Below are 13,151 nucleotides of genomic sequence, written 5' to 3' on the forward strand. Positions count from 1 at the left end.
CCTTCACGTCTGAACTGGTGCTGTTGCCGCACTGGTTAGTGAGTCAGTCAGAGGAATACACAGCAGACCAGGGGTCTAAGAAAGGGAATTTTAATTGCAGTTTACAACCAAAAGTGGCAGTAGGCTGAACACAAAGCATGATGAACTTGTGTTGAAAGCAACGACTCAGACGGATCCTCCTGGTCAGAGCAACAGTAATGAGCACCCCTGCTTCCTCCTGATTAGTCGCTGCGACCCTTTGTTTCTCATAGGCTCTGACCCTGTCTGAACCAGAAGGACTTGCTAGTCTTGAACATGGTGTGAGCTAGTTCTTGAATTTGGAGGCGTTTTGTCTGTACCAATCCCACTGGCTCCACACAAGGAAGACACGCACAAAGAGCTCAGTGGCACTCAGCAATGCGACCCCCACCCTACACACAACAAGGGAAGCTCCCTGCAGAAGGAAGGACCACATGGGGAACTGTAGCCACACATGAGCAATTCAGAAGAGATCTGAGGCAGTTCCCAAAGTGAGCCGATCTATCCTGCCAGCTGCAGCAGCAGTTCAATTACTGAGTCACCCAGTCATGTTCTCCAGTGCTGTAAAGCTTGGGCAGTGACAAAATCTTCTCCAACAGTGGCTCCCCAACAGAAATGACCCATTAGATCCAGCTACTGGTAAAGAGATGCTATTTCTGGGGGCTGAGGCAGAAACTCTGGACCAGATAGGCTGAGAGATGATCCCAGGCCCTTGGAAACAGCTCCCAAGGACATCTAGGGACAGCCCCCTTCCTTTATGCCCACAATTGTTCCAGACAGTTCGTCCAGCCCAATATCTCAGACCAGGCCCTGCAGCTCCTTTCCATCAGAGCTGCTGCTACAAGAGACTGAAGAACGTAAGGGTATTTCAAAGAAAACTCAGCCTGCTCCCTACTCACTTTTCCGGGCCCCCACCAGTCAAAACACTCTGTCAAACTCTGTCTGATTGGTTGCAGCTGGATTCCTGCCCTGATTAGCTGGCTGCTGCGGCATGTGTCCACCTCTTCTCCTGGGTGGAGCCAGGTACTCAAACATTGATTGATTGTGGGTGGAGAGCATGTTCTTGAGATCAGAGGGCATCGGGTCCGACCAGAAGAAGTCATGATTCAATGCATCGTCACTGTCTATTCTTTGGGCAGGATCCAGAACGAGCAGTTTGTCTATAAGATCCAGAGCGTATGGGTCTTTGACATAGGCTTTCAGGCGATCTTTAACCTTGCGCTTTTGGCCCTTGGGCAGGTCCAGTTTCTGGTACAGCTCATACTTATCCACATTTAGCCAAACCTAGAGGGAGCATAAGGGAGATCAGCCTTAGAGAGAAGACAGCTAAACCGTTTTAGAGCCTGATGTTAGTGCCCTAATTAAACCCCACATGCATTCAGCTGTAGTGGAGAAACAAACAAACCAGTTCTTTCACTACACACCCTCTAGGGCCCCATGACATCCATTAGGAATTTTACTGTTGCAGTCGAAAGCGGAATGCATACAATTGCTACAGAGATGAGCAGCAGTACAAACCCGTAAGGCAGATACTGCACTTGGAGATACACGCGGGGGGGGGGGGGGGGGGGGGGGGGGGGGGGGGGGAGAGAGAAGAAGAATCAGTGGGAAAAATCTAGCAGTGTACGTTTAAGCTGCTCTTTGATACTCTAATTCTCTTAGACATCAGACAGCAGCTGCACAGTAACATGGGCTAGACAATTATGAGAATACACAAAAGAAAAAGCCAACCGAGTAACTTAAATTTATACAGCACCTTTCATCCCAGCAGAGCCCAGAGCCCTTTGCAAATGCACCCCCTCCCCAACAGTCCAGGTCTGCGTGGAACGTGGCAAGCTTTTGTTTATTTTAAAGGGGTAATACATTCATCTATACCAGTGAAGGTTACAGCCTGACAGACCTGGAGATCAGCCTCCTATTTATCCATAGCACAGGTATAATCAGGCAGCAGCAGCGTAAGTCTATCTATCATGCCCCACTGTGCCACAATCCTGACTTGAAGGGACCATCGCTAGGGGTTCAGACGCAATGACTAATTCAAGACATTTGCCTCTCTCCTGAAAAAACTAGAGCCAAAAACGGTGGTTGTCTGAGAAAGAATGGTCAACTAGCAACTAGGCTGGCACCAAATTCATTTCACACAGACCTCTCAATAGCCGCAAGATGGTGGCAAGTTTACCAATGGGTTTGGTGCCACGTATCAGACAGATTCAGACCCACAACCTAGAAATGAAAAGCACCCCCCCCCCTCGCTGTAATAGTAAGTAATAGCCTATTACCAACTCTCTAATGTGATAGCGGTTGAGGATTATCTTGTGGCTAAAGCGCAGGACTGGAAGCTGAGAGACCTGGGTTCAATTCTCAGTTCTCTCACTGACTTGTTGAGAAACTCTGAGCAAATAACTTCAGCTCCGTGCCTCAATTTCCCCAGCTGTAAAATGGGGGTGTGACGTGTCATTCCATATTCTTTAGGAAAATGCTTGATATGAATATGACATAACTGAGATATACTTTACGCAAGATGGCTCATGTGATACCATTGGAAAGGTTATGATTTACTGAAAGTGGTTATCCAATTTGTATGCATGTGTCATTTCTGTATCTGAAATTAGGAATAGTGACTATGTATCTGTATTTCAACTGTTACTTTGGGTGATGCCCACTGCTAACACTTCAGGTACAACAGGCCCATCAGCAAGAGACAATGGACTGTAAAAGAGCTTAGTCTTCCCGTGAGTCAGCCTCTGAAGAATGGCTACAGGGGCCCTACAGGGTCAGGTGGTCTTGTCACCTGATACTAAAACATTACCTGGGACTTCTTGTAACTTTCCACTGTAAGGGAAGAGGAGTCAAACTAGGAAACAAAGGATTCCCACCTTATGTAAATCCTATTTAATGGTGGGGAGTGAGGTACTCCAGGTCATCAGTTCTCCCCTGCTACCCCACCCAAGATGACTGCTAGAAACAACTAAGACTGAACTGGGGGGAAAAGAACTGGACCCAGGCTGGAAGGGTGTCTGGTCTGTGAAGAAGATTATTAGAACCACATTTAGGGTGAGAACTTACATGTACCCAGTTTCTTTAGTGCATTAAGCTTAATTTGCACGCTGTTTTATTTTCTTAGTAATCTGTCTTGTTCTGTCTGCTACCTCCTTAGCTACTTAAAATACACCTGTTACAGTTAATACCTTTATTTCTGGTTTATAATACAACCCAGTTGATGTGATTTCTAACTGGGGGGCAAGAAGTTGTGCATACCCTCCTCCACCTTGAGGGAAGAGGCAAATTTCATGTAATTTTGGGTCTGTACTCCAAGGGGGGGGGGGGGGGGGGTTGACGTCAGGATGCTGTGGCAAGCCCCTTAAGCTGAGCCTTCTCAGAGCAGATCTCTGTCTCTCTGCGCAGCTGGGTGCGGCCCTGCCTGTGCGCTTGGCTGAAAAAGGCTGGGGAGCCCAGCCCAGTAAGACCAGGTAAAAGGGCGCCAAGGCTGGCAGAATACTCTGACTCAGAGGCATCCCAGCACCCCAAGTGACATCCCGGGGGTCCATCCCATCCCAGGGGGTGATACTCACCTCACATGGGGAGAGGCTAAATTCACTGTTTATCTTTGGTAGAGGTGCTAGAACAGGGCAGTGTATCATTCTGGATACAGTAAACATGTTTGATCTCTTCATGGAGCAACGCAGCCCTTGAGCACAGCTCTCACCACTCTTGAGATGTAAGGATGCCCCCTTTAAATGCAGCCGATAGATCTATTACTTGCTTAAGGTCACCCAGCAGGTCAGTCTCAGAGGCAGGATTAGATTGCAGGGTTCCAGGTTTCTAAACCCATGCCCATTCAGTTTCATTGCAGTTTCCCCACAGGTGCTGCATTCCCGTGCTTTGGGGTCCCTACCTCTGGAGTAATGGATCCACAGAGCTGGCTGATGAGAGTGAGCTGGTGTTGTTCCGTGTTCCCCTGCATGATGGGGCTGCGAGTCCACATCTCTGCCATGATGCAGCCTGCACCCCAGAGATCAATGGGGGGGCCATAGTCCCGTTCCCCTAAAGACAGCAGCACTAGATTAACCACTTAGACTCTAATATTAAAAGCTTTGCATGCACCAGACTGAGAGAACAAAATAGTAAAGGGGACAGGGGAAAGAGAAAACAAACAAAAGATGGGTTTCAGAGTAGCAGCCATGTTAGTCTATATTCGCAAAAAGAAAAGGAGGACTTGTGGCACCTTAGAGACTAACAAATTTAAGCTTTCGTGAGCTACAGCTCACTTCATCGGGAATGCATCCGATGAAGTGAGCTGTAGCTCACGAAAGCTTATGCTCAAATAAATTTGTTCGTCTTAAGGTGCCACAAGTCCTCCTTTTCTTCAAACAGAAGATGGGAGAATTCCCTGTGCAATTTCTCCTCTAGCCAAGCCTCCCACCTACCTAAGAGAAGCTCCGGAGGCCGATACCACAGAGTCACCACCCGGTTGGTGTAGCGGTTGGGCTGACTGTTTTTTGCCAGGCTGAAGGCTCGAGCCAAACCAAAGTCTGCCAGTTTCAGGACCCCATCTCGGGTGATCAGTACATTTGCAGCTTTCATATCCCGGTGCAAGATCTGCACAAAGGAGGGAAATTGAAAGGTTAAGCCATTAAGTCATCTTCCGCTGGATCCAGCTCTATCTTCATCACAAAGATCCCCACCACCAGGAAGGTGAATGGGGCATTCCGACCCTGGAAAAGAAACACTGGAAAGGCTAGGATTGAACATGGATGAACACAACAGAAAATAAACCCATTGGGAGCATCTCACTGAGCATGGAGTTGGCTGGAGGGGAAAGTTACAGCTGAGGATCTAGAACTGGTGAGAGGTACTGCAACCATAACCCTCGGTCTCCCACAGGACAGACAGAGCACAGGCGGTAGTATGACAAGCATCCCCACAGCAGCTAATGTGCCTCACCCCTGCCCTGGGAGAGCCAGGGTGAGTGCAGATGACATGGCCCAGTCAGTCCTGGCCCTCATGTTAGCAATCACAGCACAACTATGCATTAGCTCCTGAACTTAGAACACAGGTCACGCTTAAATTTGGTTTTCAGGTGTATCACTTCTTTGGATGCTCTATTCTGCAGTGTTACAAACACCATGGTGGGTTGGGAGGACTTCATAAGGATCCTCCAGAGCATCCTTCTCCCCCTTTGAAAATACATTCTAAGTTTTTACTTGGCCATCACTGGCTCTGCTAACACTTCCCACTCCCCCGGCCTATAAAAAAGCCTCCCAGCATCAAACCCTGAGACTGAGAATAATCGTTACTGATTCCGTGCTAAGCCACCCTGAAAAGCACACACATCCCAGAGTGTGAGTGTGCAGAACTAGCAGCCCCGCTAGAGACACTGGCCTGTGCTCACATGCCTGTATCTCAGAAGGGCACACACAAGGCCACTGCAATCTCAGCCCTCAAGCCATGCAGCAAGGGAATACAGATCCCGCCCTTTACCTTATTCCTGTGGATGTAGTAAAGTCCATTCAGCAACATCTGCATCACTTTCTTGATCTCAGACAGCGTGAACTTCACATGGGCGTTGCTGAGGAGGCCTGCGAGATCGTGCTCACAGAAATCGAACACCAGATAGATGCTGCCCTTGCAGCGATTGTATGGGGAGGCTACGAGAGAAGCGATGTGTGGTTGTTAAGGAGGTCTATCAACCCAAACAGTTCTCTCCCCCACACTGATGGCTAGCTTTCCCTGTGTCAACTTCTAGCACCGGATGCTGACCAGCCTTTGCCACATGACTAAGAAATAGAAAACATGACATAACTCTATGTTAAGGTCACAATCGAGCGTCAGGGTGAACACACAACTTCCACCTCGCCTGCCCCCTTTCACCGCGTACCCCCAGAGTCTTCAATTACACAGCCATAGCTATACAGAGAAATGGGGACATCCCTGGCCACCAAGAACCTCAGCATCTAGATACCCATAAGGCTATCCAAAGGAGAAATAGGGAGAATGGAGGAGGAGGGTTACAGCAGTGACGATCACGGCATGTGTACATTACATACGGCACATTTCAGAGTGGTGAGCTCCTAGGGTGACCTGTCTTCTCAGAGGGAAAGTTTAACCTAGCAAAGTGAAGACTGAGAGGGAATGACTGCTCTCTAGAAATACACCAAGGAGGAAGAAGAGCTACTGAAGTTAAAGGACAATGTTGTACAAAAACAAATGGAAATAAACTGGCCACAAGTAAACTTGGTCTGGAGATTAGAAGGTCTATAACCATCAGAGGAATGAGGTTCTGGAACAGCCTCTCAACAATAGTAGTGAGGGCAAGACACCCATCTGGCTTTAAGATGGAGCTTGATAAGTTTACAAGTAAGATTATGAGACAGGGCTGCCTGCTCATAGCAGAGGACTGTACTTGATGACCCAGAAAGACCCTTCCAGTCACATTCTTATGTTTTTTAAGATTTAGTATACTGGGGGGAGGTGGGGGATCCAAAATGAAGCCCAGGAGGATGAACAACCGAAGACTGAGCAAAACCAAGGAATCTTCTATTTCTCAAATGCTGTAATACACAACAGAAGGTTTTATGCAGCCTCAGATTATATTATTTGCTTCCAGGAGCGCAGATGTTAGCACTATATAAACACAAAGGAGGCACACTCACTGCCCCAAAGAAACAAAACTTGCAATGCAGTGGGAGGACAACCAGGCATTCAAGTGACTGCACCATGGAACCAGAAAGCCTTTGAATCCATTGACCAAAGTGCTTACAGTTACCAGCCACAGTAGGGGAGCTCTGAGCAAATCAGCTACAGAGCATGTCATGAATACAAAGTTTATAAAAAGAGCCAGCCTGTGTTAAACAATGTTTTTAAACAAGAAGAGGGAGCGCTCCTGCTATTAATGGGATATTAGCACCATTGGGGTTTTTGGTTTGTTCGTTTTTTTAAAGAAAGGACAAATGTAAAAAACCAACCACTTTCAGGATGAGAAACTTGTACGTCAAGTTTCTCTCCAGTGTTTTTTTGTTGTTGTTAAAAAACCCCAGAAACATGAGTTTTATAATCTCACACACACGCCTTCAACTGTAGCAACACAGTATTTCGAAGAAGCTTACAAAGGCATCTTCTAGTCGAGCTGTGACACAGTCAGAGCTATGCTAACTGAGGTGTTAACGCTCATATAACACACTACCACCATGTAGCTCTTTTCACCCAAAGACCTCAAAGCACTTCACAAAGCAGGTCAGTATCATTTATCCCAGTTTTACAGATGGGAAAACTGAGGCACAGGGAGGGGCAGTGACCTGCCCAAGGGCATTCAGCAGGCCACTGTTATCCAAAGGAGACAGGTATCCAACAAAATCTTTGGACAAACCAGGCTATTTTGTATTGGGCAAGTGCATCTCACTGAAAGAAAAAAAAAGGGTACACTGGAGATCAACTGATGTTAGTGAACAAAACAAAAAGAGGGAACTAAAACATGCTACCTTTGGTCCTGCAGATTTCTATGAGGTTCACCACATTCTCATGCTTGAGCAGCTGAAGGATTTTGATCTCACGTAGGGCTGTGATGGGGAACTAACAAGGAGATAGAGAGCCACAAGTCAGAATTGCAAGAGAATATCCCAATCTAGTCTAAAGCAGGTTGCGGGTAAGGCGGGGGAGCAGTGGAGGAGGGAAGAGAGAAAATTATGGCAGAAATCTCGAAGAGGAGATGTATTCAAGCAGACTTAAAAGTGCAGGACAAAGTGCAGCTAGGGTCAGAACAGAGGCTAAAACCAACATTGTGGAGTTCCAGTTTTATTCACTGTGACTTCCAGTTCCAGTCTGCTCAGTTTACAACTCTTAGCACCTAGTAACTTAAGTAGAAGTTGAGTGTCCTGAACCCCACACAGGATCAGGCCCTTAGGGTGTAGCACCAACTACTAAAAAAACCCAAGTGAGATGTGGAAGAGAATCCAGTCTGGTTTTGCTTCTTATGAGGTCACCAGCAATACAGATGTTTGTCATCGGAATATGGACACATTTTGTTCATGTGTGATCCTGATTAGAATTCAGCTCCCCATCTCTTCAGTGTATCAACACTACCATGTTAACAGAAGTAAAACCTTATTTGAATCAACAGAGATGTGACTCAGACACACAAAAAGGCAATATGGAAAGAGGTTTTTTAACCAAATCACTTTCCTGATACATAGGGAAGCACACCACTTTCAGTCTTGTATATTACTTTATCCATTTCCATACTGGTTTTTACTGCAGAAGGTCCTGCAAAGTTACACACACAATGAATTTCCTTGTCACATCCCAGACAAAGATTCTGATTTGTCTACTAAAGACATATGCCCAGCTCTCAAACTCCCATCCTCCCACACCATACACAATATAGGCCCATGCCCATCTATCTTACCCCCTCCTTCTCATTTTCCATCAACACTTTCTTCAGAGCCACCTTCTTGCCAGTCTGTCGATGTTTTGCTTTGAACACTTCCCTGCAGAGAGGACGGAAATACATGAGCATTCCCGGAGGAGTTGAAGTGGCCAAGTAGAGCAGGCACAGCCAGGCAAGACCAAACAAGACATTTCTACACTTTCACACAGGCAGCTCTGTGCGGACCCTCTGCCTAACCCAGGTCCTCCCCCTTCATGCCAAGAAAGGCCATGATCTCCTGCAGAGAGCAGGCTCTCAGATTCCAGGGTATGTGAGAGAATGGCAATGGGGTAGGGCTCTCACAGATCCCCAGGAGAGTTTTGGAGGCAGGCCTCACAGATTCCAAGAGGTGGCGGGAAGGGTACAGGAGGAATCTCAGATGTGGAGGCATTCAGGAAAGAGTCTCTCTCAGATCCCAGGGCACTAGGGGGGGGAGGGGGAGGGCGGGGAGAGGAGGAGGGGGGGAAGTCTCTCACAGGTCGGGGGGGGGGGGGGGGGGGGGAGAGAAGAGGGGGAGGGGGAGAGAGGGAGTCTCTCACAGGTCCCGGGGCACCGGGGGGAGAGGGGGGGAGAGAGGGAGTCTCTCACATGTCCCGGGGCACCGGGGGGAGGGGGAGGGAGAGAGGGAGTCTCTCACAGGTCCCGGGGCACCGGGGGGAGGGGGGAAGAGAGGGAGTCTCTCACAGGTCCCGGGGCACCGGGGGAGGGGGGGGAAGAGAGGGAGTCTCTCACAGGTCCCGGGGCACCGGGGGAGGGGGGGGAAGAGAGGGAGTCTCTCACAGGTCCCGGGGCACCGGGGGGAGGGGGGGGGGAGAGAGGGAGTCTCTCACAGGTCCCGGGGCACCGGGGGGAGGGGGGGGGAGAGAGGGAGTCTCTCACAGGTCCCGGGGCACCGGGGGGAGGGGGGGGGAGAGAGGGAGTCTCTCACAGGTCCCGGGGCACCGGGGGGAGGGGGGGGGAGAGAGGGAGTCTCTCACAGGTCCCGGGGCACCGGGGGGAGGGGGGGAAGAGAGGGAGTCTCTCACAGGTCCCGGGGCACCGGGGGGAGGGGGGGGAGAGAGGGAGTCTCTCACAGGTCCCGGGGCACCGGGGGGAGGGGGGGGGGAGAGAGGGAGTCTCTCACAGGTCCCGGGGCACCGGGGGGAGGGGGGGGGAGAGAGGGAGTCTCTCACAGGTCCCGGGGCACCGGGGGGGGGGGAGAGAGGGAGTCTCTCACAGGTCCCGGGGCACCGGGGGGAGGGGGGGGAGAGAGGGAGTCTCTCACAGGTCCCGGGGCACCGGGGGGAGGGGGGGGAGAGAGGGAGTCTCTCACAGGTCCCGGGGCACCGGGGGGAGGGGGGGGAGAGAGGGAGTCTCTCACAGGTCCCGGGGCACCGGGGGGAGGGGGGGGAGAGAGGGAGTCTCTCACAGGTCCCGGGGCACCGGGGGGAGGGGGGGGGAGAGAGGGAGTCTCTCACAGGTCCCGGGGCACCGGGGGGAGGGGGGGGGAGAGAGGGAGTCTCTCACAGGTCCCGGGGCACCGGGGGGAGGGGGGGGGGAGAGAGGGAGTCTCTCACAGGTCCCGGGGCACCGGGGGGAGGGGGGGGGGAGAGAGGGAGTCTCTCACAGGTCCCGGGGCACCGGGGGGAGGGGGGGGGAGAGAGGGAGTCTCTCACAGGTCCCGGGGCACCGGGGGGAGGGGGGGGGAGAGAGGGAGTCTCTCACAGGTCCCGGGGCACCGGGGGGAGGGGGGGGGAGAGAGGGAGTCTCTCACAGGTCCCGGGGCACCGGGGGGAGGGGGGGGGAGAGGGAGTCTCTCACAGGTCCCGGGGCACCGGGGGGAGGGGGGGGGGAGAGAGGGAGTCTCTCACAGGTCCCGGGGCACCGGGGGGAGGGGGGGGAGAGAGGGAGTCTCTCACAGATCCCGGGGCACCGGGGCGGGGGGGAGTATCTGTGTCTCTCTCTCTCAGATCCCGGGTAGCAGGAAGGAGGGTATCCGGGGCGCTGGGGGGCTCGGCCCGCAGACCCCAGGGTAGGCGGGGGGGTGGCTGGGCCCCTCTAACCCCGTGCGGGGGCAGACCCGGGAGGCTGGGGAGGGTCCGGCTCTCACCCGAACGTGCCCTGCCCAATCTTCGCCAGCTTCTCGTACTTGGACACCTCGTCGCAGAAGGGACAGTCCACCGTGTCGTACTGCTTCGCCATGGCGGGGCCCCCGAGCCCAACGGCGCCAAACGGCCACCGTCCCCGCCCTCGCGGCTCCTCTGTCGCCCCCAGCGACGGCGCGTTTGGTGACGCGAGATCCCGGGAGCTTCCGGTCTCGCCAGCCATGCCCCGCCCCTTCCTGCGCCGCGGTGGCGCCTGGGAGTTGCAGTTCTGGAACGGCGGGGAAAAGTCACGTTTGAGTTCGGAGGCCCCGCGCCTCTTCTCCGGGGGCCGCCCCGCCAAGGGTCCCCCAGGTCTTCCCCAGCGGGGAGCCCCGTGCAGTGCCTGTGGACCCAGTGCGCCCACCCTGCCCTTCCTCCCCATGTCACGCAGATGAGAGATGATGTCATCACCCTGCATCACTGCTCCATGCCCGGTGTCACCCAGCTGAGAGATGACATCATCACATTGCATCACTGCTCCATGTCATAGAATCATAGAATCATAGAATATAAGGGTTGGAAGGGACCCCAGAAGGTCATCTAGTCCAACCCCCTGCTCAAAGCAGGACCAATTCCCAGTTAAATCATCCCAGCCAGGGCTTTGTCAAGCCTGACCTTAAAAACCTCTAAGGAAGGAGATTCTACCACCTCCCTAGGTAACGCATTCCAGTGTTTCACCACCCTCATAGTGAAAAAGTTTTTCCTAATATCCAATCTAAACCTCCCCCACTGTAACTTGAGACCATTACTCCTCGTTCTGTCATCTGATACCATTGAGAACAGTCTAGAGCCATCCTCTTTGGAACCCCCTTTCAGGTAGTTGAAAACAGCTATCAAATCCCCCCTCATTCTTCTCTTCTGCAGGCTAAACAATCCCAGCTCCCTCAGCCTCTCCTCATAACTCATATGTTCCAGACCCCTAATCATGTCACCCAGCTGAGAGATGACATCATCACACTGCATCCCCTCTCCATGCCCAGTGTCAGCCAGCTGAGAGATGACATCATCACACTGCATCACTGCTCCATGTCACCCAGCTGAGAGATGACATCATCACACTGCATCCCCTCTCCATGCCCAGTGTCAGCCAGCTGAGAGATGACATCATCACACTGCATCACTGCACCATGCCCTGTCACCCAGCTGAGACATTGCATCATTGCATGGCATCCCTGCATTATCACACTTGGCTCGTGTCAACCCACTGTAACATTACAGCATCAGGCAGCATCAGTACAGTACTGTCTTGTCATAGCCCTCTGTCATCATATCCCCTCTGAATTTTCTTCTATGGCACCTCTGTGACATCACATTGCTTCTTGACATGCTGGTACCACATCACGTCAAAATATGCACATATCACGTATGTCATTCCTCAGTCTGTGTCTTCAGGTCATCTCTGTGTGTCCTTACACCACCTCAGCTTCATCTCCCCATGTGTCTACATTGGCCAAGTGCTTAAAACAAACTCCCATCTACCTCTAGAGCGTTGTGGAGTATTTCTACATCAACCTAGCACAGTTATTCTCAAACTTTTGTACTGGTGACCCCTTTCACATAGCAAACCTCTGAGTGCGACCCCCCCTTATAAATTAAAAACACTTTTAAATATATTTAACACCATTAGAAATGGTGGATGCAAAGCAGGGTCTCGGGTGGGGGCTGACAGCTTGCGACCGCCCATGTAATAACCTCACGACCCCCTGTCTTTCATTCCCCCACCCCCTACACACACTCTCTCTTCATGCATATGAATCAGATGCACATTGTCTATCTTCTCAGCACCTTTCCATCACTGGGGCTTTATCCCCCCACCCCAACCCACACTTCCTATCATATCTGCCTGATGCAACAATTATTCACAATTCAGCAGCATTCTCAGATGCAGTTGTCTGCAGATGCATATGAGTGCAGAATGCCAGCAGGGGGGGCTTTGAGACAAGCTGACGGTATTAGTAGCCAGGCAGAGGCAGAGAGGGAGAGATTTAGCACTCTCAGGAGTCCTGAGATAAAGTCAAGCCAAGATTTCAGGCAATAGAAATGGGCCTGCTGAGAGAGCAGAGACATCTGATAGTACAGTGGGGCGCCACTAATCCCGTCGTTGGGAAAGGAGAGAGACTAGATCATTGGAGTAGTTAGGACGGGCAATTGGGAGGCAGGCCTGACTTTGCCACTGTCTGCTGGTGTGGCCTTAGGTAAGTCATTTATCCTCTCAGAGCCTCAGCTGTATGATTAAGATTAAAAGGGGAGCCTAGAGAACCAGTGTCAAAAGCCGGTCCCACTGACAGTGATACACAGTATTCACTTACAGGCTGGGATGCAGGAGAACCAGCAACAAGGGACGATTTGCATGGCCCCTGAGAGAGAGCAAAACACACCAATCAGTTTTCACAGAATGTTTGCATTTTGCCCTGACTGACATGCTGTGGCGTCCTGGCTACTCTTTGAGCCCTCGCATACTGCATCCAACACATCCCCTAGCTGCTGTCTGATCCCTTAGACACTGGGCCCCATATCTGTTCTCTGATCCATTGGAGGCTGGGTCAAATGCATTCCTGCGTACATCTGGGGCCAGGTCCTCAGTGGGT

At 51.6% G+C, this 13,151-nt stretch overlaps 1 protein-coding gene across 1 annotated transcript; it reads right to left on the reverse strand.

Annotated features, from left to right (window-relative positions):
• Positions 1-74: 74 nt before the first annotated feature.
• CDK9 (cyclin dependent kinase 9) lies at positions 75-10,736 on the reverse strand. Its single transcript, XM_048822470.2, has 7 exons — positions 10,530-10,736; positions 8,420-8,501; positions 7,497-7,587; positions 5,500-5,666; positions 4,446-4,617; positions 3,914-4,062; positions 75-1,302 (listed from the first exon to the last, which is right to left on the reverse strand). Exons 1-7 carry the CDS (start codon positions 10,619-10,621, stop codon positions 937-939), a joined length of 1,119 nt encoding a protein of 372 aa, XP_048678427.1. The 5' UTR covers positions 10,622-10,736; the 3' UTR covers positions 75-936.
• Between the last annotated feature and the right edge of the window lie 2,415 nt (positions 10,737-13,151).

This window comes from Caretta caretta, chromosome 16, assembly GCF_965140235.1.
Source record: "Caretta caretta isolate rCarCar2 chromosome 16, rCarCar1.hap1, whole genome shotgun sequence".
Classification (NCBI taxonomy): domain Eukaryota; kingdom Metazoa; phylum Chordata; order Testudines; family Cheloniidae; genus Caretta; species Caretta caretta.